Source organism: Desmodus rotundus, chromosome 4, assembly GCF_022682495.2.
Source record: "Desmodus rotundus isolate HL8 chromosome 4, HLdesRot8A.1, whole genome shotgun sequence".
In the NCBI taxonomy this organism is placed as follows: Eukaryota; Metazoa; Chordata; class Mammalia; order Chiroptera; family Phyllostomidae; genus Desmodus; species Desmodus rotundus.
The window spans coordinates 181,006,604-181,034,164 of NC_071390.1; the positions used below are offsets into that span (position 1 = coordinate 181,006,604).

Below are 27,561 nucleotides of genomic sequence, written 5' to 3' on the forward strand. Positions count from 1 at the left end.
GGGCTGGGGGAACAGGGGCCCAGCAGTGCTGAGGGGGCTCCCAAGGCCTCCCATGACCACCACCTGGTGCTCTCGCTAGGGGCAGACGCTGGGGCTGAGAGGACCCTCCCTCCCCAGCCAGCCACTTCCTCTCCCTCCCAGCCTTCACTTTCTGTGCAGAACACAGCCTTCCGCCAGGTGCCCTCGGCCAGGGAACAGTGTCACAACAGGACAGGACTCAGCCGTGGGAAGAGCCAGCACAGGGGGAAAGATTCGTGTCAACCTGTGTCCTTTAGGGCCTGCCCCTGAACTCAGTTCTCAGTAGGGCTCCGTTCTCAGGCCCTACTATCCCTTAAGCACAAAAGCCCTTGAAATCTTCCAAACTTTTAACTAGCCCGTGTAAGGGGACAAAACCAAAGAGGATGACAGGGCGAGGCAGTGAGGGCAGCGTCGTGCCAGAAGCCAGGCTTGGAGGCTTGGGTTCCCAGCATCGGGGGCTGGGGGAGCTGGGAGGCGTCCTGGCCATCCCAGGTCAGTTCTGCGCTGGCCTTCAGTGCTTTGTGCTCACTCCCCCCTTCCCCCGGGGAGTGACCTCCTCCTGCCTCTGACGTGTCTCCAGGGACTTCTCTTGGACCCTCTTCTGAGGCTGGGGGTGCCCCAGCCTGCTGCATGGGACCTGCCTCTGATAGCCCCAGAGGGAGTTGGGGTCCCGCCCTCCCCCTGAAACCCCTACAGGGGCAAGCAGCATGGTCACCCCCAGAGCCCAGCCCCCTCCTGAGTCCCAGAAGGAGGCCTCTCCTACCCTCCAGCCTGATACCGACCCTTCCACCATGGGCCCCTCTAGTACTTCGGGCTAGGAGGGGCCAGCCCCAGCAAGCACCCTTGACAAAGGGAAGAGGTCCACCCCAGGCCTTGAGGCAGAATGAGGGACTGGCCCCGCCCAGCAGGGTCTACCCTGAAGAGCACAGGGGGCGTGATTGGTGTGTGTCTCAGATAAAAGGAGACGTAGGTTGCTGTTTTGTCTCCCAGAACTGACCTCAGGGCCTGTTTGTTGCATCTCCACCCAGGGCGTGACTTCTAACCTGACTGCCCATTCCCATCCCTGCAGAATGTAGGGGCTCCATCCTTTTCCACTTCCAGTTTCCCAACCTACCTTAAAAAAAAAAAAGATTTTATTTATTTTTAGAGAGAGGGGAAGGGTGGGAAAAAGGGAGAGAAACATCAGTGTGTGGTTGCCTCTTGTGTGCCCCACACTGGGGACCTGGCCTGCAACCCAGGCATGTGCCCTGACTGGGAATCGAACCAGTGAGTCCTTGGTTCACAAGCTGGCACTCAATCCACTGAGCCACACCAGCCAGGGACCCAACCAACCTTTTCAAAGACTGGTTTTGAGCAGAAAGCTGTTCATGCCATGGATGTTTCTGGAGCCCTTCTAAGTACAGCCACCTAGAACATGGGTGCATGGCCAAGGTCACAGGCACAGGTGTGCCATCAAAACCCAGTGAGCAGGTGGCAGGTGTGCCGTACTCGATGCACAAACGAGGGTCAGAGCAGCCCCCGCGAGGCGTGCCGCGCCGTTTTGGATGAGAGACTCTGCAAGGGGAGCGCGGTTGAAAAACCCGACCGCAGCGTGGAAGCCCCGCTGCCCCGTCCACGTGCCCCCACGCCTGCGGCTCACTCCTGGGTTTTGCCGGTCATTCTGTGTGTCGTCCCCGTTGTGTTTGTTCATTTTCTGTTTTCTTGTTCACAGGAGAGGCTGAATTACGTAAACGTGGAGCACGCGTGTGTGTCTTGCGCGTCTGGATGTCGCTGAGCAAACGCACAGAAGAACCTCCTCAACCTCGGGAGGGAGGGAGGCGGCGCCCAGGGTCGCCCGGGTCAACTCCCGATGTGCCGGAACGGGGCCGTCTCACTGCCATTCAGGGGCTTTGAAAGAAGGGGTAATGGGAGAAAGAACTTTTTCCCCTTTAAATTATGATATTTACAATTTCAGTTTAGGAGATTAACTGAAATTAATCTCTTAAATTAATTAAGAGCAGGGATTTTCAAGAATGTGTTACCCAGTTAAGGTGGGCTTTTAAAAACCACACACACACAAAACCCACCCAGGGTTACTGTACATAACAAGCATTTTAATAACATAACGGCCTTACTGAGGTCCACCTCACACACCCTCGCAGTCGGCCAGCGCTGCTTTCACAGAACCGTCCCGCATCGGGACCCCTGGAGGCAGGGCCCGAGAAGGCAGTTCTAGTCCACGCACCTCCCCGGGCCGACCTCTCAGAGGGTGGACGGGACCAGGGCGTCTGGGAGCCGCCCCTCGCAGAGCGACCGGGGCGAGTGCTGGGCAGGATGCCGGCCAGGCCACGGCCACCACCCCGACGCTGCTCAGATTCACCTGCTTCTTAAAGTTCACCCCGCCCTGACCCACCCAAGGAGCGCCACCCCTGAACTCTTTTACAGTGGAATTTATGTAACAAAATTAGCCATTTTCAAGTAACCAATACGGTGCCATATATACAGGTATAATGTTGAGCAACTATCACCTCCAGTTCTAAACCATTTCCATCACCTGAAAGGAAAACCCTTTGCTCATTGAGCGGTTTCTCCCTCCACCCCTGGCGGATACGAGTCTGCATTCTGGCCCTGGATTTCTCTCGTGGGCATTGCATATAAATGGAATAATACAATGTGTCACCTTTGGTGTCTGTCTTTCACGAAGCATAACGTTTTCTAGATGTATCCATGTATCCCGTACCTCACTCCTTTGCAGGGCTGAATAACGACCCAGTGTAACTAAACACAGCGATCCGTTTCGCTCCCGCTGGGCGGGCGTCTGCTGTGGCCACCGCTGCTCTGCTCGAACGCGCACTTCCGTGGGCACGGGCTCTCAGCTCTCGGGGTCGAGCCAGCTCGGGCGGCTGTGACGACTTACCACGGACCGGATGGCCTACCGCAGGTGTTTGCTCCTCGCTGCTCCGGAGGCTGGGAGCTCCGAGGCGCTGGCGAGGCGGAGTTCACGCCGAAGCCTCTGTCCTAGCTGGTGGGCAGCTGCCGACTGACAGTGCCTTGCGTTCAAGCCGGGGGCTGGGGGGGGATATATCTTCGTGGAAGACCACACATCCGATGACCCCATCTTGACATCTGGGTTAGGGGTCCACCCTTAGGACCTCGTTTAACCTTAATTCCCTCCTAAAGACCCAAGGTTTATAGGGAAGCTGTGTTCAGAACACGCCCCCTCGTGATCAGGAAACTCTGAAACGCGCAGAGGCCGTGTGGAGGCCCGCGGTGCTGCCTCCAGTGACGGCCGCGCGGGCCCGCCCCTGAGGGGCGGTCTCTGTGGAAGTCGACTGGAGAGGCGGGGAAGGTCTGGAGCCACCTTCAGCTGTGCGCACGCTTCTTTCCACCAGACATGGCCACGTGCAGCTTTTACGACCAGAACAGAAACACCCTGATCCAGACTTTTCTACTATGAAGTAAATGCCCAAATCCCGAGGCGGGAGAGCCCATGCGGGACTCTCTGTGAGACCCAGTGGTGGCGGCAGGACTTCAGGTGCAGGGCGCAGGGATGTGTTCTCGGAGCGGGGCGGGGGGAACAGCTGACGGTGTTTTTGTGTCAGCCACCACAGCCTCTTCCAAAATTCTGAAGCCAGTTGCACTTCAACAGGGGCTTCGTTTTGAAGAAACATTACCAGGTTTTAAATGGACTGGAAGTCAGTAAAAGGCCTACAAAATGGGGAAAAAGTCCTTTCGCATTTACAGTCTATTGGTTTTCTGCGCCGAACTTCACTTCCGGAGATTAGCGGGTGGGCGGGGACTTGTTGTGGGCGGAGCTAGTGTGGGCCATTGGGCTCGTGCGCCGGAAGTGCGTTAAGGCCTCAGAACACAGGGCCGCGGGGTGCCGGGAAGTGTCCGCCCCTTTAGTGCGTAGTTCCGGTGCGCCGGTGCGTGATCACGGGGCGGCAAGTACCGGTCGTTGGCTCGGAGGCTGTTCCCTGCAGCCGGAAGCAGCTGCAGTTGGACTCCTCTTCCTGGGCTCCGGGACTCAGGTCCCTGCTCGGCGCTAGGGCGCGATGAGGCTGGGCTCCGGGACGTTCGCCGCAGGCTGCGTAGTGATCGAGGTGCTCGGGGTCGCGCTCTTCCTTCGCGGATTCTTCCCGGCTCCTGTGCGTTCCTTTTCCGGGACGGAGCATCACACGGAGCCCCCCGCGCCCGAGCCCTCGGCAGGTACATACCCCTTCGTGGCGTCCCGCTCCCTGGGCCCCTGCTCTCCGGCTCTTCCCGGGCTCCTCTTCCATCCCCACAGCCCAGGACCCCTTTTCTTACCGCTCCCGCCTCTTTTTCCCACGACTTGGCCACCTCCACTATCAGCTTCACTTCGACCCTCCTTCCTAGTCCCCAAAAACTAAGCTTCCCGCGGCCGGGCCCCCGCGTCACTCTGGCTCTCTTGCCTGGACGCCCGCACCCCTCTTCTGAGCCAGACTGAGCCATGCTCTTCCCGGCAACTTTTTTTGCTCAGTAAGTCACAACAGATAAAGATCCCTTCTTTCTTTTTCTTTTCCTTTTTTCCCGTTTTTTTTTTAACGTTTCTCCAAGACCTTTTAACTAGCCAGCAGAGAGGACCGCCCCGCATGGACCCCTTCCTGGTTCTCACCTACAGCAATGCATACCAGGTAGAGGCGCTCCCGTTTTGGACAACAGGAGCCCCTGACCACGTTCACACAGTTTGTAAATGCTTGCCCTTCCACTTAGTGAAGGACTGTGATTCCAGGTCAAGCTTCCTAGATGGCCCAGCCAGGCCCTCAGGAAGACTCCCCTGTCCCAGACTGCCCACCATGCCAAGGGCAACTGATTGCTTAATACCGGGGCTCTCTGAACTTACTCGGAGTGCCCCGCTTACCTGCACTGTGTGCTTTTTTCTTTGGGCTGGCACATATATATGTGCCCAAGAAGTAGGCAGGAACTGGATTATAAGTGATTGAATGCTAAATGAAGTTTAAAGTTCAATTTCCTTTTTTCTAGGAGCCACTTCCAATTGGACCAACCGCCCACCACCTCTCTTTAATAAAGTTGTCATTATGCTGATAGACGGCTTGAGAGACGATTTTGTGTTTGGGTCAAAGGGGGTGAAATTCATGCCCTACACAACTTACCTCGTGGAAAAAGGAGCATCTCACAGTTTTGTGGCTGAAGCAAAGCCACCTACAGTGACTATGCCTCGAATCAAGGTAAACAGTTTGACTTAATGTTTTATAAATCATGGTTTGGCTCTTCAAGAGGTGTAGAGGGGCTCTGTGTAGTCTTACTTGTCCAGGTTTTAATTGTGTGGTACCGTCCACCTGGCTGGGCCAGTAGAGTGCTGACAAAGCCGGACAGACAAGCTGGAACTGAGACCCATGATGTGCACCCCTTTGCAGGCAGCCAGAAGCCATGCTTGCTGGGGAGCACAAAGGATTTAGCGCCCAGTCGTCCAGGCCAGCCTGCTCTCAGAGGTGCCGTCCCCCTTGCCAAGCTGCTCTTTTCTTTCGTTGACATTAGGTCAGTTCCAGTCCTGGAAAGCCTTCAGGGTTGTCTGGTTCAGTCTCCTGACTGTGCAGGTGAGGAAGGAAACTAAGCCTTGCCCAGCCAGGAAGCATGCACAGTGACCAGTCCAGCATGACTGGGCCCAGGCAGGTCTCGCTGTCCCTGCTCTGGAAAACACCTTTGGGTGTTCAGCCTCGTGAGCGTGGCTTTGAAGTGCACGGTGCTTTACCCGGGAACTATGGGTGAAGAAAAGACAAAGCTTTATTGATTGGTTTAAGAACTATTTATTGAACGAATAGGGACCATTTTCCAGATGAGGAAACAGGCTTGAAGTGCCAAAATCACACCACCGCAAACGGTGTCTCTGCCTGGTTCCAGAGTCTCTGTTGACCCCACTGTGTCACATGGCAGAATAGGGGTCCAAAGCACATCCCTTTCCAGTTATCTCTGCAGAGCCCTCCTTACTCTCCAAGGCAAGAAGCTAATGTTCCCAAGGCCACAGCCACCATAGGGAATCCCCACAGAGATGACAGACTTGAGCTCTCACACTTCGTGACCCCTGGCTGCAACTCAGTGGCTGCCTGCATGCACCCTTGGGTGAAGGGAGTGCCACATTGTCCCTGCCTTCCTTAAAATGCCAGTAGGAATCCAAGCTAGTGTGAGAAGGAGGGGAGCACGTTGTAAAAGCCCCAGAAGAATGATGGACAGATTTGTCTGCATGAAAATGGGACATTGTAAACAGAGTCAGCTGACAAACAATAAACTGGAAAACATATTTACAGTTGACATAAAAGACAAGATGCTAAGCCCATAACATGTAAAGAGGATCCGATCAGACACAGCAGTCCAGTGGCAGCTGCACAAAGGATATGACGAAATCAAAAAGGCCCGTGAACGTGGGAAAAGATTCTTAACTTTACAAGTGGTCATAGCAAGGTAAACGAGAACCACCCATAAGGCCAGATTTCGTCTATCACCTTGTAAGTATTTCAAGATTGATGATAACCTCCTCTTCACAAGAAATGAGGTGAACAGGTGCCTTAACACTGCGGACATCACTGGGCCCAGCCGCTGCCCCCGTCCGGTCCAGGGTGGCCCCCTGTGGCCTCCGCACCCAGGGTCAGGGCTGCACTCCCGCCCTGTTCCCCTCTCCACCTCCATCCTAGCAGCTCTCCCTCCTTGGTGATCACACACAGCTCTGCTCTCCCATGTGCTAGGCACTCTCCCGCGCGGCCTTCGCAGTTTCCTCACCTCCTCTCTCCCGGACAACCCTTCGACCTTCGGGTCTCAGCTCTACATGGCTCTGCCGGGAGAAGGCTTTCAAAGTAAAAGTTCATTAAAATGGTCTTGGTTACAAATGTTAAATGTATTGTACACTGAAACACAGGTATCAATATATTGTACGTTCAAGTATTAAATACATATATAATAGCTGATCTGTTGTTAATTGGTCAGCAAAATCAAGTTGCAGAATTGTTTACATAGTTTGTTACCATTTTGGTGCATAAATGTATCTCTGTACATTTGTGGTTTTGCACATACAGAAAAAAGTACAAAAGGGGACTCACCAAAAGTAACTGGTTCTGTTTAGTGAGCAGAATTCGGGGGTAAGAGAGAAGGTTACTTTTTAAGAAGCAAGCTTGTTGAGTTAGACTTTTTGTGCCGTCTGGCACGTGCACCCGTGTGTGTGCTGAGGTGAAATACAACATGTGTGCACCGTGTCCCCCACCTCCACTGGGGACCCCCACCCAGGGGTGGTGGCTGTTCTCGTCATTTTGTTTGTGGGTGTTGCTTGCCTGGACTGTGTCTAGAGAGTGTCTCCCCAAGTGTGCAGTAGCTGGTGTCTCTGCTGGGTCACTTCCCAATCCTTGTTTTTATTTTCAGGCTAGTCTCTCTAAGGGCCACCCAGGTCAGCATAGGCCAGCGACTGGTCAGAGGTTGTGTGCAAATACCCTACCCATGAGGTTTCCCCATCTGCGGGGTCACGCGTGGGGTGGGCCACACGCTCCCCACCCGGGCATTTCTATGTCTGCCCCGACTCTCACCCTCTCTTTGAGCAGGGACTCTGTTCAGCCAGAAGGGAATGGTGACTGGGCCCTCCCTAGCATCTTCTGAGTGGACACGCAGCCTTCCGGATCCAGGGATATGTGGGGGCTTATACCTGTCTCGCTCCCCAGGTGCCCTGTTCAGTTTGGGGCTGATCTCTTACCACAACCAGTCTGGAGCCTCAGAATTGGCCTTCCTGTTGATCTCACGTCCCTGGCGTGGTGCTGTTCCCTGGGGCGGCCTCCCCGCGTGGTCGTTGGCTGCTGCAGCTCAGGGCTGGGGCTGGGGGCGGATGGGCCATGGGAAACACCACAGGTGCTCCGCATGCTCAAGGAGCTTCAGTGCTCCGTCTCGAGGAAGCTCTCCTCGATCGGCTGTTGGTTGTCTATCCTTGTGAGTTTTCGAAGTCCAGAAATGGTGGTTTTTGACAGTTTAACCCAGTTTTGTCGTTGCCCTTGGTGGAGAAGATTTGTTGAGCTTCCTGCTTGCCGTCCAGGCGTTCAGTAAATGCACCTTTGCACTCGCTGTTCAAGAAGTCTTGGCAGAATTTTTATGTCTTTGGCATGATCCAGGTTCCCGTTTGTTTTCAGCGCACAGGTGCCTGGATGCTAGTGTTGTGGGTTGTTGGAAAACCCAGAGTGTGGAGACCATGACCCATCCCGTGGCCTCTCAGACTCTGTGCTGAATGAGGGAGGCCGCTGCCTTACACCTCGAGCAACGGCGAGGCGTGAGGGGTGTCACACCCGCCCTCTCCTCCCAGAAACTATGGTGCCACGTCAGACTGTGGGGGGCGGGGGGGCCCACCTGCATCGATGGGCCATACTCTGAGCACCCCCGCGAGCTCTCATTCCGAGACCACTGTCCTCCCGCCCGTGTGAGGAGCTGCTCCTTCCCTTGGAGTGGACATTAGAATCTTTGGCTTTTCTGTCAGTGCGTGGAGTTTGCAGATTTGAAACTGATGGTGGGTTAGAACATAGAGGTTTATTTTCTTAGCAGGTCCCACACTTCGCCACTTGCTTGGTTCTTAGAATCCATAGCTTCTCCTCTGGCCACCGCTGGCGCCTGGCTGCCCACGGCCTCCTCCCGCAGCCTCTCCTTGGCTGGGCTATGGCCAGGTACTCACGACGGGGCTCTCTGGTTCGCAGCTTCCCCCCGTCCGAACACTGACCCAGCCTCCAGGATAGGGCGGCCTCATTGTGTGCCTGCATTTTCCGTCCGCACCGTGGTCCTCGGCATCCCTTCCCCTCTGTGCTCTGGACCCCGAAGTCTAATTGGGCGTGTCCCCTCCTGCAGGCCCTGGTGACGGGGAGCCTCCCCGGCTTCATTGACGTAGTCAGGAACCTCAACTCCCCTGCACTGCTGGAAGACAATGTGGTCACGCAGGCCTGGGCCGCGGGGAGGAGGATCGTCTTCTATGGGGATGAGACGTGGGTGAAATTATTCCCACGGCATTTTGTGGAATATGATGGAACCACCTCGTTTTTTGTGTCAGATTACACAGAGGTCAGTTTCTACGGTAAGAAACGTAAGTCACTGTAGGTGGAGCGGGAGTGTTGGGCCATGCTGCGTCACGGTGCTGGGAGTGGCTTGGAGACGGCGTCAGCATGCTTCCTGCACACACACAGTCACAGCGGGGGGCAGAGACCCCGATGCCAGGGTGAGGACAGTTCTTGGGAGCCCACAGCCTAGAACAGCTGAGCACCCGCGGACGAGTATGCAGGATCTGGAGGGGGCTTCCCGGCAAGGAGACATTTGAGCTGGGTCTTACAGGTGAGTGGGGACTTCTGAGGAGGATAGCAGATGCCCGCACCTGTCCAAGGCACAGCCTGAGGGCTGCCCAGGGCTGCCTGGGACCCCCATTTCTGCGAATTTCACGGCATGTGGCATGTGGCATGGGGAGGGCCGAGGGCCAGCCTGGTCCTAAGGGGCATCCGCCTGACGCTGGGCTTACAGCCCGGGTCAGAAAGTGGAGCCTGGGTGCAGAGGGAGGCCCACAGGACAGTGGCACCCACACATCTGAACTTGGCATGGGGATGGACAGTCTCTCACAGTCATGCCTGTCCCTTTGCCGGGCCTGGTGAGGCACCTGAGGGCCTGCTCACACTGATGCCCTGGGCTGCAGTGACCTGTGCCGGCCCCACAGTACAGACCAGCTGGGGCTGGGTCTCCCCACCCTGGGCCCGGTCATGCAGACACGTCATTGTCGTAGACTTTTCCGTGGGAGGGAGAGGGGTCCAGGCTGAGGGGCTGACGGCTCACCGTGGAAGGCCACATTTCTTCCTCCCAGAATGGCCTCCTGGCAGGATGCCCACAGGGCCCTCCACTTCCCCCTGCGGTTGCTTGGGCACTGGCTCCTCCTGTCTTCACTCTCTGCCCTGCAGCCGCCATCACCTTGTGGTGACCGAGCACCTGTGTGACGCGGTCATTTGCTCAGGCCTGAGCAGTGGCCCCACAGAATCTCTGAGAACACACCTCGCTCATGTACATGACCCGTACAATATGTTCTGCCTATAACCTAGAGACAGAACAGCAATGTTAGTAAAACCGTAACCTAATGCTGATGTTTGTTTAATTTTTTATGGAAGTTTTTTTTTCTGAGTCTTTTCAAACTGCAAGTCCTGTCACCTAAAATGAACCCAGTAGTTGATGACGGCCCCACAGTGTTTCTTGGGGAGTGCCAAGGAAGGGAGACAAAGGGGCTCGTCATGTGCACTTCCCCCCCTTTAAGGTGGATGACAATGTCACGAGGCATCTGGATACAGTCCTGAAAAGAGGGGACTGGGACGTGCTGATCCTTCACTACCTGGGGCTGGACCACATTGGCCATGTCTCTGGGCCCCACAGCCCGCTGATCGGGCGCAAGCTTGGCGAGATGGACAGCGTCCTGATGAGGATCCACACCTCGCTGCTGTCACAGGTGAGCCGCGCCCTGGTGCGTCCTGGGGCTCGGATGTCCTGGTGCCCACGTCCCGTAGCAGAACTGAAGTGGGAATGTGGCCGAGGGTGGCTTCCCTGTGCAACTCACTGGCACTGACTCGGTCTCCACCATCACCGTTTATCCAGCTTATGCTTTCTGAACACCAGCTGGGTCTCTGTGGAACTTACGCTGCAGCCAGGGGGCAAACAGGAGGCCCAGTAACTGAGTGCAGAGGTGTTCTCAAAGGTGCCATGGGAGAGCCAGGCCAGGGGGTGGGGATGGCCCCGGAGAGGCGGTGATTTTCAACACCCCAGTCAGAGCAGACATGTGAGATGTGAGTGGAGGCTGGAAGGGAAGGAGGGTGGATAGGCTTTCCCCCAGCCAAGAGCCGGGGCAGAGGCTGTTGGCTGGAGCAGCTGGAGCAGGGAGGTGGCTGCATGGGATGGAGAAGGACGCTGACGCACGCAGACTAATGTGCCCGCGTGCTCGGCTTGGGGGTGGCAGAGTAGTCCAGACCCAGGCCCTGGGCCCCAAGAGGCCCTCGTCCGAGCCTCCTGTGCTCTGTGACCCTCGTGTGGTTGTGTGTGTTTCGTGTATGACGTGTGACTGAAACCCTTTGATCTGACTCTAAGCTCGTAGGTAAAAAGGAAAAACAACTAATTTAGAAAGAGCAGTTGTTCATAAAGCTAAAATCTGAAGTTGATGTCTGAACGAGATTACGTGTTCTCGGTATGAACACAGTTGGACTGTTTCCCTTTGCCTTCTAGGAGAGAGAGACACCTCGGCCCAGTTTGCTGGTCCTGTGTGGCGACCACGGCATGGCCGAGCGAGGGGGCCACGGGGCCTCTTCCACGGAGGAAGTGAGCACCGCTCTGCTCCTGATCAGCTCTGCCTTTGAAAGGGCACCCGGTGAGGAGTTAGGGATGATTGACGTGTCGGAGCCATCTTTTATTTTTGCTTTATATAATCTGATTTTAACTTTAAAAACTGTGTGTGGAAGCTAAGTTTCAAATGTCCTGAGTGATGGGAGGATGTAAAACAATGGGGCAGGGGCAGTCAGGGTGGGAGGGGGGGCTTCTTGCCCTGATTCTTACAACACAGGCACCCTTGGTGGGAACTGTGCCATGTGCGTGTCGGTGCCCAGGTCTCCGGGGCAGGCAGCTTAGAGACACCCGAGCCACACAGACACTTCAGCTGTGTACGAAGTGTCCGTTGCTGGGACTGCACATTGCGTGGCCATCAACAACCGTCAGGGGACCAGTCCCAGCAGGACTCACGGAGGACCTGCCTGTCGTCACTGACACACCCAGCTCTGCACCCAGGAACACACAGGTCCTCGGGCCCTCACCCTCCACAGGAGCCTGCCTTTGCCTCCTCACCTCTCTTGCTCTCTGGCAGCTCACTGTTATTTCTATAGACCCTATGGCTTCTTCTCCTGGATCCTCAGCATCACCCAGCACTGCGGGAGCCTGTCTTCCAGTGAGCGGGCACAGCACCTACCAGAACACTGGCCTCCCCACCCCGCTGTCCCCCACTCAGGCCACAGCAGGGTCTGCGTGGCTGCTGAGCCAAGTGAGAGCCCCAGGGCCGAACCCGCCTTCTCTCCCAGCCGCTTGTTCGTCCAGCGCAGGTTACTGAGCTCCTGAGGTGGGCCGGCCCCGCGTGGGAGGAAAGCAGGCAGCTGACCTGGTGGATTTGTGCTGTCGGGTTGTCTACCGAAAGTGTGCATCTCACAGTCTCCTCCCGCCCAGAGGCCTGACTGTGTCCCCACAGCCAGGAGGGCCCCGGGGGCTGCTCGGCGCCTGACCTGAGTCCCAGCAGTGGCTCCGGTGCTGCGTTTTACTTTGCGCATTTGCTCTAAGACCAGCTGTCTTGTGGAACCTGCTCACACTCACCGTAGGGGCCAGGACCACTCCCCTGCCAGCCCACTCGCAGTCGGGCAGCGCCGTTGGTGCTGCTCCGGACATTTCATCACCTCCTCGGTGGCCACTCACCGCCTCCTGCCAGCCCAGGGTCCCCACCCCCACCCTGCCGTCTTTCTGCCTCTATCAGATTTAACTCCTCCGGTGCGTCCTGGACGAGGAGCCCAGGAAAACGTGGTCTTGTGTGGCTGGACACTGGTTTCAAGGCCCACACGCAGTGCTGCACATGCCCAGTCTCCACGCTGCCTCCTTGCTGCGTGACATCTGTCACTTGTCCGTTCCTCAGGCGGTGGGCCCTTGTTCCCATGCTTCGGCTTCTCGTGAGCGTCTGTGAACACGTTTCTGCATAGACGTGTTCTCACAGGGCGGCCTTCGTTCTCCAGCGCAGCTTTGGCTACTTTCCTGCTCTGGGCTGCGTCACCAAGCACACTTCTCTGAGGGACGACTGACAGCAGAGTCGCATCCGTGCCCGGGGCCCTTGTGCGACAAGGGCTGGCTCATGGCTTCAGAGTTCAGGCCGCGGAACAGCAGCCGGCCCAGCACCCTTGGCCAGTTCCCTGCGAGGGCGTTGTCTTCGGGCTTCGGTTTGTTTCAGACCAGTGCGCTCAGTGGAAGAGACTGCTGCAGGGAAAAGGCAGCGCCATCGGAGAGAAAACCTTTCCCCAAGTCTACCCAGGGGCCGTCAGTGGAGGGTCAGTCAAGAACAGACAGTAAAGTTGACCCAATGAAAAAGAAAAATTCTGCATGACTGAAAAACGCCACAGACAAGACCGATCATCTACAAACACACTGCAGTGTCTGTAAGACTCCCACCAGGCCCGCCTCCCTGGTGGGCCCTCCTGGTGGCCCCGCAGCCCCTGCTGGCCTACACAAAAGCTCCCGCGGTGCTGGTGCTGGGGGCCCCATTCACAGGCAGGATGCTGGCCGCATGGAGCTGCTACTTTTTTTTTTTTTTTTTTTTTAATTATTTTTAGACTGGAAGGGAGGGAGAAAGAGGGAGAGAAATGTGTGGTTGCCTCGCCCCCCTACTGGGGACCTGGCTCACAACCCAGGCCTGTGTCCTGACTGGGAATCGAACCAGCGACCCTTTGGTTTGCAGGCCAGCACTCCATCCACTGAGCCACACCAGCCAGGACTGCACGGAGCTTTTTGTCCAAGGCCCTGCACTGGAGGGTGCAGAGCTAGGTAGGGCTGGAGCCCAGTGTCCTGAGTCACACCCACCTCCTTGCAGGAGTTGGTAGGGTGGGGACAGCTAGCCACTGCTGGGACTGGAAGCGCTTCAGGCTGGCAGCAGGCAGGGCTGGCTCTGGGACACGCTCTCCCTGTAGCGGTCCCCGTACTGCTGCTCAGGAGCCGTTGGGAAGTCAGTGGCTGCTCCGTGGGGCTGTGTGGACCACTCTGAGTCCCAAGGCCAGGGCCACCAGAGACCAGCCCTCGCCTTTTTCAAGGGTTTGTTGACTTTGCTGAAGGGGCCATCCATCAGGTGAACATCTGCTGGGCCGCCCGCTCGCCCTGTGCCATGCCACACTGCAGAGCTCACTCAGCATTGCGGGCATGTGCCGGAGCCCCACAGGCATTGCATGCGGGTCTAGGGAAGGCAGCACACCCCTCCCCATGGGTGTTCAGTCAGTTTACTGACATCAGATGGCCAGTGCGTTCCACGTGAACCACAGGGGAGGGTTCGAAGAGGTGGGCACTGTGACCTACCTTCATTGCAAAGGTCAAACTCAAGAACGACTGCCGTCCTGTGTGTCCTAGAGCCTGTCACTCACACGGCTTCTTCCCCAGGTGACGTCAGACGGCCACAGCACGTCCAGCAGACAGATGTGGCCGCAACACTTGCAACAGGGCTTGGTCTGCCGATTCCGAAACACAGCGTGGGCCACCTCCTGCTCCCTGTCCTGGCGGGGAGAGCGATGCGGGAGCAGCTGAGGCTCCTACATCTGAACGCGGTACAGCTCAGCAGACTGCTGCGAGAGAACGTGCCTTCCTACAGAAGGGGTGAGTCTGCCTGCATGCTCCGCGCTGGTGGTGTCCTGATGTTGCCGTGCTGGCTCTGGCGGTTTGACCCTGACCTGCCTGCGCGGGTGTGTCTGCGCCCTGTCTGTGCGACCCTCCTCCTCCCGCAGAGCCTGGCTTTGAGCAGTTTCAGATGTCAGAGAGGCTGCACGCCAACTGGGTCCGCCTGTTCCTGGAGGACAGCCACTCCGACCTCCTTCTCAGCCTGGGAAGCAAGGTCCGCAGGCAGTACTCGGATGCCCTCAGGACCCTGAGCCTGTCCCTGAGTGCACAGGGTGCCCACTATGACATCTACTCCATGGTGGTGGGGGCTGTCATCGTGCTGGAGGTACGTGCTTGCGTGGCTCATGGCTCAGCTGTGGGACTGACCTGGTGACCTCGCCAGGACGTTCCAGTTTAAAGTATGTGCAGCTTCCCTGTGCCCGTGTGTCCCTGAGCGCACACACCGCGGCAGGCGTCTGTCCGGGCGGCGCCTGCGAGCCCCGTGGTGGTGAACGCGCCCTACTGTCCCATCCCAGGTCCTTGCCCTGCTGCTGCTCAGCGTCCCCCAGGCTCTGGGCGCCGCGGCCGAGCTGGACGTGCCCCTGTTGTCGCCTGTGTCCTGTCTGCTCTTCTATCTGGTGCTCCTGCTGCTCTGGGCCGTGCACGTCACCGTCTGCACCTCAGCTGAGAGCTCCTGCTGCTTCTGCAGCCTCGCGCGGCCGGCCGCGGCGGTGGTACTGGCGCTCGTCTCTGCCCTGCTCTGCACAGCCGTGTCGGCCCTAACCAGGACGCTCGTGGGTGGAGAGCTCCTGAGGAGGGTAAGCCTGGTCCTCGCGGGCGCGACCCTGTCTTTCCTCGTGGGCCGTTCTTGGTTACGTTAGTTGATCGGTCACTCCCTGGCAGCGCTGGCTGGGGAGGAAAGGCCTGTGAGGGCAGCTTGTCCCCGAGCGCTGAGCGCCAGGTCCCAGGCACACCTGTAGGTGGGGAAGTAAACGCCTCCATGCCTGTGACTGTCGCACGGGGGCTGCGCAGTGCTGAGGTCACAGGTGGGTAGGCAGCTGGCTGATGGGGAGGCATGTGCATCCGACCGGCTCCAGTGGCGCTGGGGGTGGTGCAAGGGGAGGTGGGAGGAAGCTCAGCCCTGTCACGTGTTGAAGCACGTCAACAGCCTTTCATGTGTTACCTGCTACGAGCCTCAGTCCAGAGTGAAGTCCTGCCCTCCCCCAGACCCATTCTGCCTCGTCAGGCGCAGCTTCCCCTTCCTGGCGGGCACCTTCCACCCGGGCGCTCAGAGCCTTCAGCCTCTCGCCCTTCAGCCCCTAGCCAGCTGTGCTGGCAGGGCCGTGAGGAAGAGGTGGGCAGGTGGGTGGTCCCAGCACCCAGGGGACCCAGTGCAGGGCCGCTGCCCTCCCCAGCCTGCCGTGTCTGAGGGACCTGTGTGGTGCCATGAGAGCAGGCTTTCCCCAGGCCTGACCAGGCTCACGGTGTCCATCTGCCGTCTCCTGGCCGGACGCATGTGGAATCCGCATGAGGGGCTACCTAGTGATGGTCACTGACTGGTCATCTTCCTTTTGGTTCGTGCATTTCAGGGATGGTGCCATGATGCCAACTTTGTCATTTCAATAGAATTGACCACTTTAGTGGAAACTTCTGGGGTTTTGGAAAACTCATAGAGACATCGGGGGTCAGGCTTGGTGGGAACTATCTGGTAGCAGGATCTGGCTGTGGCCCCATCACAGCTCCGGAGGGGGGGCTCTCTGCACCCTGGCACCGCCGAGCAGTTCGGGTCTAAACATCCACCATCTTGCTGCCACTTGGCCTCGGACGGGCAGTCCAGGGTGGGGACAGCCTGTGTCCCCCGCAGGTACTGAGGGGAGCAGGCCGTCTCTGCAAAGCAGTGGCGGGGCGTGAGGAATGTGCAGCGGGTGCCCCCGTGGGCTGTGTTCTGTGGTCGGCAACTTCCAGGGTGTGGCGTGGGATTTGTGCGACATTTAGGGTTTTTCCCTTAAAGAGCACTTCTTCCTCTTTACAGAGTACAGTGCGTTCTGGCTCCAGGTGGTCAGAGTTAGATCTCCTCATCTTGCTGGGGACGCTGGGCCACGCTGCGAGTCTGGGTGCGAGCAGCTTTGTGGAGGAGGAGCACCAGACCTGGTACTTCCTCGTCAACACCCTGTGTCTGGCCCTGGGTCACGACGTCTGCAAACACTGCTTCCCAGGGGACGATGGCAGCGGGGCAGGGGGGTTTGCCGGTGCGGCCCCAGCTTGGCCAGATCAGAGCCCTCCCCATGACATGTTGGACCTGGACCAAAGACACAAGAGCCCCTCCTCCTTGGACACACTGCGTGGCCGTGAGAAGTGGATGGTGCTGGCAAGCCCGTGGTTGGTGCTTAGCTGCTGCCGGCTGCTGCGGTCCCTGAACCACACAGGGGTGCAGTGGGCCCACCGCCCCGACCTGGGGCATTGGCTCGCCAGGTGAGAGTGCAGGCCATGGCCACTCACAGTCTCCCTCTGCAAAAGGTGGGCCCGTTCTTCATGTTCGGGACGCAAATGGTTTTTGAGATCACAAGGAATGGGAAAGTGTGCCCTGGCCCCGGACTGGTGCTGAGAGGTGCACTTACGTGGGGCCAGCCTAGTGTGCTTGGCTCTTACTGCCAAACCCTCGTGATCGGTGCTGTCTGCAAACGTGAGCTTGCAGTGATGATTGCGGCAAGGATGCAGTTCTGCCCCTCGCCGCCCCTCCCACGTGGGGGGAGAGGCAGAGGGGAGCTGCCCTGTCCACCCAGCGCGGCCTTGTCGGGCGTCCCGAGCCCGAGCACGGCAGCCACTGGGACAGCATTATGACCCACTTCTTGTTTTTCCGGAAAACTGCCTCCACGCAGGAGAATTTGCTGACTCCTGCCACAGAGACACTGCTGTGGGTACAGGGGCACCTCCCCCAGCAGTGCCCACGGCCAGGTTCAGGCGTTGTCCGCACACTGGGCCCGGCCCCCCTCTGTGTCACAAGCTGTTCGTGCCCCTTTGCAGAGGCAGCAACATGACCCCGCCCCACCCTCCCAACAGAGCTCGAGGGGCAACCCAGTCCCCTTTTCAGTTGGACAACGAACAACCCAGGGCAGAGCGTAAAACGCCCAGTTCAATCCGCCACAATGAATGGATACCCATGTGACCACCCCCAAGAGCAAGGGCCCAGCCACAGTGTGGTCCCAGGCCACCTGCTGTCCCTGGGACCTAGATCCTGACCGTGGCTACGTCTGTCCTTGGGGTGTCCCCAGGCGTCTCACTCATGAGTGCATATACCTGTGCGGAGCATTCACCTGGCTACTTCCAGCCTCTGTGAGTGGGCAGCCCTCACCGGGCAGCAGCGAGGCCAACCCTGCCCCATGAGCCTCTGACCCTCTCTGGAGCCCCCCACCCGGGAAGAGGGTCACGCCAGGAGGTGTGTGTCCCCCGGAGAGGGGTGCGCCCTGGGAAGCACATGGTTTGCCCAGCACCTGTGTTTGGGAAAGTATGCCCCGGGCAGGGCAGGGCTGCTGGTTGGGACCTCGGCGCATAAAGCATGTCAACAGCCCTCACCTGTTGTTACCTCGCACAAGCCTCAGCCCGGGTTGAAGTCACCGACGGTTTTCTTGTTTGCGTTTCTGGAGTGCCAGCTAGTCTCGGTGCAGCTCTTAGAAAGCCACTCAGTGTAGATCCACGACGCCAGTGGTTACACCGGCCAGTAATTCCTGGCACTTTCCGATTCATTTCAGCGCTGATCACAAAGCCGAGCTCTCCGTGCTGACCGCCCTGTGCCTCCTGGCGATCTTCGTGCTGGCTCACCGGCAGTGCTCCCTTGTGTCCAGGGCGGCCATGGCACTCGGCCTGCTGGGCGTCTACTGCTACCGGGCAGCCACTGGCCACCTGCTGCTGCCATGGCAACAAGACAGCCAAAGCATTTCCAAGTACGTGGTCGTGCGGACCTGAGGGCTGGTGTCTAGGCCTGTCCACGTTTCATGCACTGAAACGGGCCATGCTGCCTCTCGGACGTCGGAGTCCAGTCTGGGCGTCAGTGCCGCCAGCAGTGAGTAGGGCCTCAGCGAAGGGCTCTGCTTCCCTCTTAGTTCCGGCTGGAGAGAGGCGGGGACCCTGAAGGAAGGTGTTTGAGGGTTATTTTGTAAACAAAGCAGTTTTTAAAGATAAGGAACGTATACTCTGGTTTCTTTTCAGATGGTGTAAATGTTTTGCCTTTTACTAAAACAGGGGATCTAGAGGGTTCGGGTTGGTTTGGTTGGGAAGCTGTGAGCAGGTAGCATGTGGGAGTTGCCTAGCAGTTGGCAAGCGCAGCACAGAACTAAACTGTCCAGAGCGCCGGCCAGGCAAGAAGGCCCCCGGCCGGTCAGCGGGGCAGCTCCTCTGTGTTTAATGGAGACAAGGTGGGGAGGGTGATGGCCGCAGGACTGTTTGTGAAACGTGCGGAGCCTCGAGTGTGCCCAGCCTTTGACCCAGGCGTCCTCTGCACAGCTCATCTCCAGAAGAGAAGCTGAGATGAGGCCGAGGTTGGGGCACAGGGTGAAAGCGAGGCCGGTTGCGGCTGTGGCGGGTGAGCCCCTGAGTTAGGGGGTCTTGGACTCTCGTAGCCACCGAGTAGCTTGGCGAGTGGTGGGTCCTTGCGGAGCACGCTGAGGCGGGGAGCAGCAGCTGGACTGCCGTGTGGCCCGAGCCCATGGCCTGGGAGCACGTTGTCACGATTGTGTGACAGACTGAACAGTGTCACTGATGGTGACAAGTCTCCAGTGCTCAGACCATCTAACGGCTGCTCTGGGTTTCACTCGGCTTTGTGTTGTCTTCCCTCAGAGGTCAAGGTGAAGGCCACAGGCTGGGCCAGGCCATGTGGTAGCTGGGGGCCCGAGGGGCACCCTGAAAGTGACCCGCCCGCGGGGGTGGGGATTCGAGGGCCTAGCTGGGCGTTGGGCGTCTGCCTGAGAGGGAGGCTGTACGGGGCAGCGTGGCGGCTTCGGAGTCGGAGACTCTGGGCCCAACAGTGCCATTTCAGGGTGTTGGTCTAAACCTCCAAGTGCAGTACATGCGTGCATCGCACACTTCCTCTCGGATCGATGTGCCTGATTTCTGCATCACCCACGTCCACACCCGGCTCCCTCCTCTCTCCTTCCTTGGAGGCAGCAGCCCTGTGGGCCAGCGCCCCCTGCACTCAGTCTGTGCTGCTCCGTTCCCCTTCCTCCTGTGAAGCCCTGCTGGTTCCAGACTGTGGTTCTGCTTCCCCGACAGCTGCCTCGCCCCTTTCAGACCCCATGTGCTGCTCCCCACCAACGCGTGCCCCTCTCCACACGGAAGCTCGGGCCCGCAGCGCAAGAGGCCAGGCTGGGCTGTGCACTTCCTCCATTCCCCACTCTGCCTGCCCTGGTGTCTCCAGATGCAGAGCCCAGCCCCCTTCTGGAAACTTCTCCGGCTCCTCCGACTTTTGCCGCCCTCTCCTCTAACCCTGTGGGCCTGTCGTGAGCCCTTGCCTGGGCTGTGAGTGCTGGGACCTCAGCTCTGCTGCACGGGGGCCCGGGGCTGCTTCACGCTGGCACACGGTGGACGGTGCTCGGCTACTCAGATTAAACTCATCACACTAAAGAGAAAATTTTTTAAAAATGCATAAACCTTCCTAAGAAAACTGAGATATGAAAATTCCGATTTTCAAAACACACATTGTTACGGTGATTACTTCATTATAAAATTTTTACTTAGCATTACTTTAAATGATCAGCTCTTCCAGTACATATAAAACGTTTGACTTTTAAAACCTACTCGAGTGTGTCTCAGGGACATAGGAGTTTCACAGATGAAGCGCAGAGAGTTGTGTCTCTCCAGACGGCTGGGCGGGACGTGCTCAGACTTGACCACGTGTGCCAGACCCTGGACGTGCAGCCTCTGGCCTACTTCCCGGGACAGCCTTCTGAGGTGTGGGTGCCCTTTCTCCTTACGTCCGAGTAACGGAGCTCAGCGTCACTTGTCTCCACTAACTAACTAACTAGCTACCTCGCCTCAACCCGAGCTCGGCGCTGCAGGCCCAGACTCGCCGGCCTTTCCCCAGGGTGCGTGGCCGGGGCACACTGCTGGATGTGCACAGGCGTGCAAGCAGTGACTCACGTCTGCTCGGTTGTGAGTGTGCAGCTGTATCCTAGCGTTCGTGAACTCGGGAGAGTTCACGGCAGAGCTGGGCCTTGTCAAGTGAACAGTGGCGTGTACCCAGGTAGTGCTCGGGCAAGAGGAGGCTGGTCTCCATGCGCCGGCTCCGTCACAGCAGGGCTTGCCATGAGAGCCAGCGCCGGCCCCTGGGCAGGGGCCCCGGGCCAGGCACCCTGGGCGGCGGGCGGCCTTGTGGCCTGGGCACTGAGTAGACGTGTGGTCATCACGGGAGAATGTGCATTTGGGTTTGGGTGACGCTAACACATCTTCTCTGTTCCGGTGATTTTAGGGGCATCTTTGAGGCTCGTTTTGTCTATGTGTTTGTCCTTGGCCTTCTGTTCACGGGCACCAAAGACTTGCTTAAGTCTCGAGTCCTTGCTGCGGACCACACACGCCAGCCCTCGGGCCTGTGGGACCTTCACAGGGGCCTCGTGCTGCTGGCAGCGCTGCTGGTCCGGCCGCACAACCTTCCTGTCCTGCTGTGCAGCCTCTTGGTCCAGGCCGTGATGGCCAGGTTCGTCTGGAGGCCCCTGAGGCACAACGCCGCGGAGGTCACGGCCATGCATTATTGGTTCGGTCAAGCGTTCTTCTATTTCCAGGTAGGTTTTCATTATTATTGTGGGTAGGAGACCACCAGCTCTCTATGCCACTTACCTTTCATGTTCTTTGAGAAGATCTCAGCCGAGCTGGGAGGCTACGGCGTCTGTTCGGTGAAAGAGCGGTCAGTGTGGCACAGTGGGTGACGCTTCAGTCTCCGGTGGCTGTGTCGGGTTCAGTGCAGCCAGTTCTTCGGCCGACGCGCTCGGCAGACTGTGGCTGCTGAGATGGCCGCGGGGCTGGGTGTGTCCCCACAGCACACTGGGAATGCTGTGCGTCCTGGCCTCGTCTCACGGTGGGGTGCTGTGCTGTCGCGGCTCAGCTTGGTCATCTGTCCCCTGGGTCCCCAGGGTTGTCACACCTGCTGTCCGGTGATGTAGGGCTCCCAGAGGCCGGGCCAAGCTACCTCCAGGATACACCTCAGGGTGTGCTGTGCACCTGGAAGGGTGCCTGGACAGGTGGACAGGGGTCCAGCTCCGGACCTCAGAGGGACCTGACTCCATGCCAGCTGAGCGCTGCCCTCGACCTGGTGGCGGCCAGGAGCTCCCGCCCCCCGCCGTCGACTCTGCACAACTGCTGTCTTCGCCTCACCCAGGTTCCCGGTCGCACAGCGTTTCTCTCTGTTCCCTGGAGCCCAGAAGGGGTGGGGGAGGAAGTCCTGGGCAAGTGGCCTGACAAGGACCTGCTTCTGCCCCTAGTCCATCCGTGCCCCCTGCCTCAAACCCATCTTCCCTCTGCCTCCTGCACTCCAGCTGCAGCTGCCCCGCGGGCCCTTGCTTCTCTCTGCGGCTGGGCCTGTGGCTCGCAGGGGGCATACTCCTTTCAGGGGCCTGCTGTGCCTTAGTGTCCTCAGGTGTGAAATGCGGATGAAATTAACAGCCCTCAGGGGCCCCAGTGCCCCTCCCCACTTGGCCTCGTGGTCCACACCGGACTGAGAGCAGGGCCTGGCGGCTGAAGAGACGCGGAGCCACAGGCAGGTGCGGTGACTGAGGACGTGCAGTCACCAGAGTGCTGGGGGGAGTCCAGTCGCTTGGCCCCACACAGCCTGACTACTGTGTCCCCAGGGTGTCGGCACCCGAACTTCAGAGGCCCCAGCTTGTTACCTTTCAGAAGAAACCTAGAAGCTCAGGACCGTCGAGGATGTGGGGCAGTGCAGTTTTCCCAAGACTCCGAGAGCGCCCATTGGAAGTAGAGAAGGCGAAGCCCCCGGCTGTGTGTGTGGCAATTTGGGCACTGGGCAGGTTGCAGGCTCCTTCCAGCCCGGCCACTCCCATCGCCGTGGAACCAGGGGCCCTCACGTGTGGGCCCTCCAGCACTGGGCCACTCGGTGCTACTTCAGTGTCGCTGCAGGGTCCCCAAACAGCCTGTCGGCCTGTCTCCTCTCTGTACCTGGGCGTTGCACACAGGACTGTGCCTGGTGGCTGCCTCCAAGCAGAGGTCCAGGAAGGAGCCCCTCACTCTCGGACACGAGGGTCTTGGCAGGGAATGCTATCACCGTGGGAAATCAACACGTCCACCCTTCCCCGGGCTGCCAGGCGCTGTGCCGGACGGTCAGCGTGCTTGACGGACACAACACCCTGCCTCAGGCACCTGCCAGCCAGCTCCCGCCCAGCCACAGCCCTCAATGTGTCCTTGTGTCTGCGGACGAGGACACAGCAGCCCCTGCTGCTCCTGAGCCACGACGCTGGTCTGCAGCACGACCAGCCCTGAGACCTCGGTGTCAGGAAGGCTGGAGCGAGGACACGGCCTCACGTGTTTGCTGCTCCATGGTGTGCAGCCTCGCTCCTTGGGGGCAATGGTGCTGCACCTCAGGGGCCACCCGGGGTCGCCAGTCACATGTCCAGTGGCCTCTGGTGTCCCTGCCATGCTCACCACTCCCATGCTGGGATTGTCAGCAAGCGAAGTCCATACTGATCTGGTCCTCGGGCTGCAGGCCCTGTGGCATATGGGACAGTGACAAGCAGCTGCCCCTCGGTCAGCTTCCTGGGAGAAGACCAGAAGGCTTCCTACCCGGTGCTTCCAGCTGACTCTACGACGGCACCTCCTCTATCCCGGGGTGGTCTGGCACAGGCGCTGGGTTTGTCTGCCTCGGTTTCCCCCCTGTGCACTGAGTCCCATGGTACTGTGTCAGGCCTGTTGAGGGTTAAACGAGTTCATGCCAGAAAGTCCCGGCAGGTGGTACCTGCCCGAGCTGCACCCACAGTATTACATTGACCCTTCGTGGGACCCCCAGCTTCCAACCTCATCACGTCCCCCCTACTCAGACTCTGTTCTCCCCCCAGCAGCTCAGGGGGTCTCAGTCTCCAGGGGTGGGGGGCTGCTAATAGGCTTCAGGGGAGCCCAGGTGGTTAGGGGCAAAGTGGACTGAAAGGGAAGCCAAACACAGGATGGCTGTTGAGGGCAGGGCTAAGGTCAGATGGTGAGGACGGGCTGTGGGAGCTCACCACCGTGACCCCATGACCCCGTGACCACCTGGAATGACGCCCAGCCCAAGGAGGGCAAGTGGGGTGGACGACTGAGCTTGCAGAGCTGTGGACGCGCAGGAGTCGTGTCCTGGGCCGCTGGTGACCTGCTCTGTGGAGGGGCCCTCACTGGGCGGGTGTGTGGTCACATCTGTAAACGTCCCAAGTCTCTGAGGAAAGGTCGCCAGCACTGAAAAAGACTGAAGGTGGGAGGAGGGGCTGAGTCTTAGAAGACCCTCCCTGGACCCCGAGGCCCACCCATGCAGGGGCAGCTGGGCGGCAGTGGGCTCTTCACTGGACCTGGTGGTTCTCAACCAGGTCTTGGGTCCCACACTCAGCTGGACACCAAGCCCTCCCGGCGGCCAGCCTGTGGCCTAACAACAGCGCCTGCCCATCCAACAGGCCCTCAGTGGTGGCCCCGCCCTCTGTCCTCAGCCATACCGCTTTCCAGGGTCGCATGCAGCCCTTGGATGGGGTTTCAGGCAGGGCGGGGGTCTCTTCATTAGGGGGACAGATCTCAGGACATGTGGGGTTGGCCACAGATCAGCAGGCTTCATCTGTATGGTTCCTGACTGGTCAGACCTTCCACCTGCCAGTCTCTGAAGGAGGCGGCTGGTGGAGGGACAGTGTGTCCAGGCTCAGCGGGACAGAAGGGGGTGGACGGGAGGCCAGGGCTCCTGTGCATCCCCGTCACCATGGCCATGCTGTGAGTGGCCATGTCAGCGCTGTCTCCCTGCCTTCCAGGGAAACTCCAACAACATCGCCACCGTGGACATCTCGGCAGGCTTCGTGGGCTTGAACACCTACATGGAGGTGCCCGCCGTGTTCCTGACGGCCTTCGCGACGTACGCAGGGCCCGTGCTGTGGGCCAGCCACCTGGTGAACTTCCTGAGCTCCGACACCCACAGGTGAAGCCCCTGTGTCTCTGGGAGTCTGCCGCGCGGCTGCCGTGCACCTTCCCGAAGCGCAGATGGCCCCTCACCGAGGTTATGGGAGTGGCGACCCTGGGCTGTGGCTGCGGGAGTCCCCTGCTCACTGGGATGGGGATGGGTGCACGGGGCTGAGGCCTGGCTATCCACAAGGCTTCTCCCAAGTTTCCCTTGTGCCGTGGCTCTGGGAGGGGGTTAGCTCCCTGGGGTCCCCTCTATGATGGGTTGGATGGCTAGCGCAGACACTGGACTTGCTGCAGGAGCTTGTGGTCCAATAGGGCCACGGCTGAGCCAGAGCTTGGGAGCCGGGAGCGTCTGCAGAGCAGGGCGTGCAGGCAGCAGGCATCCCCACCTGGTTGGGGGGTGGGGGGGCAGGCCACGTCGGCGTGAGAGAAGGAAGCAGAGTACGCTGGGGGCCGAGGGTCTTGCCTTTGAGTCTTCCATCCGTTGCGAGTTGATCCTCACGTGGTGCGAGAAAATGGTCTGGTCCGTGTTTCGCTCGTAATCTGTCCAGTCTCCCCGCACCATTTTTGGAGGAGACTGTATGCTCTTGCTGCCTCAGTCACAGGGTGGTCGGCCGCGTGGGTGGGGGTTGCCTCCCGGGCTCCCTGTGTAGCCTTGGTCACAGTGGGTGAGCTTTTCGACACTTCGCTGGGTTCGGTTTGCTGATACTCTGTTGGGGATTTTAGGATCTATGCCCATCAGGGGTGTTGGTCCACAATTTTCTTTTTTAGTCATGTCTGTGTCTGGTTCTAGAATTAGGATAATACCGCTCTCAGAAAGTGAGCTGGGGAGCCTTCCCTCTCGAATTTTTTGGAGCAGTCCAAGAAGGTGTTAATTCTTCTTTGAGTGTTTGGTGAGATTTGCTGTGAAGCCATCGGGTCCAGAACTCTGGTTGCTGCTTCGATTCCATTAGCAGTTATCAGTCCCTTCAGGTCTTCTTTCTTCTTGACTCTGTCTTGGGCGATGGATTTCTAGGAATTAGCCCATTTCTTCCCGATTGTCTTGGCATATAGTTGCTCATAGTCATGCGTGATTTTCTCCTCATTGTTTATATTTTCTAATGCATGTGAGAGTCCAGCAGTACACGCATGTCATTTCTGAATAGGTAACTGTGCAAACCAGGGGAATGCGTTTTTTCAAAACTACACCAGGGGTTGCGGTGGAGGTGCCTGCCGGCAGCCACTGCCTCGGGCCCCTCGACCGACTGGACGCACGTCAGGGCTGCATTCAGCCTCGCTCACAGCCCGCTCCCTCCACAGCGGTTCAGCCCTGAGACACGCCTGCTTCTGCTACGCACTGCTCTGCTCTCTCCCGGCCTCTGCGTACATCCTTCTGGTGACGGCCCTGCGCTACCACTTGTTCATTTGGAGTGTGTTTTCTCCGAAACTTCTCTACGAGGGCACGCACCTGCTCCTCATGGCGGCTGTCTGCCTGTCCTTCGTCGCCTCGGATCGGAGCCATGCCAAGTCTTAGACACTGGAAAACAAGATACTTTCAAAGTCTACTATTTAATCTGTGGATCTCATTAATAACAATATGTTTAAATGCAAGAGCGTTCTAAAAAAAGGAAGGTGTGACTTCTACGATGTTGACGAATACCTTCAGTTTCTTGGACTGCTGTGCTTGCGTTCGGGTCCGGTAGCGAGCAGCTCCCTTTGCCCTGTTTACAGTCACTCCAGCCACCTCCGAACTTTCAACTTCCTCTGGATACGTGAGGGTATGGCCCAAAGTTGTGCGTTTAAATTGGTGCCTCGAAAGGTTGCCAGGGTGTGTATGTGACCTTCAGAGCATCCCTGTGGGAGGAGGGTCCTGTCTGGCCCTGTATGACCCTGGACACCAAGGGGGTCCTGGGGGCTCTGCTGTCTGGGGTCATCATGTCTGTCGGCACGAATGGCTTTTGAAGCTAAAATTAAGACTTTTCAAAAAATTTATTCATTTAAAAATAAAGGTTCAGGGTTAACTTATAACCCTGTTGTAAGTTAATATAACATTTTTAAGAAAAATAACTATTTTCCAAAACAAAAATATTTAGCAAGAAGAGTGGCATTATTTTGTATTTTTGCAACTCTCCATGTCCGGCTTCACCAAGGACAGTTGGGTTCTGTGTCCACTTGGCTGTGACCCATGTGTTCAGGGGAACTGGTCATGCAGACCGGTCTGTGGGAAAGGGAGGGCATTTTCATTCCTTTTTCTGGTCACCGTGGGTGTTGTTTTCGATACTGCACTGAAACTCGACCAGTGGGAGTCTCTTAAAGGTCTGTTGGAGAAAAGTGATGGACGTGGAAAACCAGCCGGGACCTGCGGGTCTGCTCCCCGTCACCACCTCGCTCGCCGGGTCTCGTCAAGTGCTGCGGTCCGGACTGCGCTGCAGGGGAAGCCGGGGTGTGAGATGCGGGCTCTGCACTGGTCTTGCAACTTCATGTGGTTTTTAAACTCCTTGAAAATAAAGTCATTTGAAAAGGAGAAGCTCAGTTGTGCTGTGTGATCTGAAACCACATCCCGGAACTGTGCTGGCTCCATTGACCACCTTGACCTGCCTGGTACCCTGAGGCCCCCCCAGGTGTGGTTCCACCACACGATCACCATAATGGTCCCAGATGCGGACACGGCTCATTATTCAAAGCCAAAAATCACTGGTTATGTCACCAGCAGAAATCTCTGTAAATACTGGAGGCACAATGGTAGGTGCAAGTTTTCCAAAACTGTAACTTAGTGTGAAAACTGGAATTTCACGGCCGTGTCACTTGGTTTCCAAGTCGGCCACTCACCCAAACAACCAGGTTGCCATTCTGTCCTGTGAAAGGGGCACCGCTCTCAGCACCCGCGTCCTTGGGGTGCCCGCCCTCCTGTGCCTGCATCTCCAGGGCATCTCCTCAGACAGCACCGGACACGGCAGTTTGAGCCGCTGTTGTCTTTGCCTTTGTAACTTCTGACCGAGAAAACCAGTGCAGCCTAAGACCAAGGAACAGATGGAGCTCAGCCCTCCGTGGGCTCGGCTTCCTCTCCTGCTC

At 58.1% G+C, this 27,561-nt stretch overlaps 1 protein-coding gene across 1 annotated transcript; it reads left to right on the forward strand.

The window, feature by feature from the left end:
• Positions 1-3,544: 3,544 nt before the first annotated feature.
• PIGG (phosphatidylinositol glycan anchor biosynthesis class G (EMM blood group)) lies at positions 3,545-27,016 on the forward strand. The gene is made up of 13 exons (XM_024573778.4): positions 3,545-4,206; positions 5,002-5,207; positions 8,842-9,051; positions 10,277-10,465; positions 11,233-11,374; positions 14,176-14,388; positions 14,517-14,734; positions 14,925-15,206; positions 16,421-16,860; positions 18,138-18,329; positions 20,849-21,158; positions 24,363-24,526; positions 25,810-27,016. The coding sequence occupies exons 1-13, from the start codon at positions 4,053-4,055 to the stop codon at positions 26,021-26,023; spliced, it is 2,934 nt and encodes a 977-aa protein (XP_024429546.2). The 5' UTR covers positions 3,545-4,052; the 3' UTR covers positions 26,024-27,016.
• The last annotated feature ends 545 nt before the right edge of the window (positions 27,017-27,561 follow it).

Excerpts from the sequence above, each read along its gene's own strand:
- PIGG (XM_024573778.4), top strand. The coding sequence starts at position 4,053 with ATGAGGCTGGGCTCCGGGACGTTCGCCGCAGGCTGCGTAGTGATCGAG. Across the intron at positions 5,208-8,841 it reads TGACTATGCCTCGAATCAAG|GCCCTGGTGACGGGGAGCCT; the intron begins GTAAACAGTTTG and ends CCCCTCCTGCAG. Across the intron at positions 14,735-14,924 it reads GGGCTGTCATCGTGCTGGAG|GTCCTTGCCCTGCTGCTGCT; the intron begins GTACGTGCTTGC and ends GTCCCATCCCAG.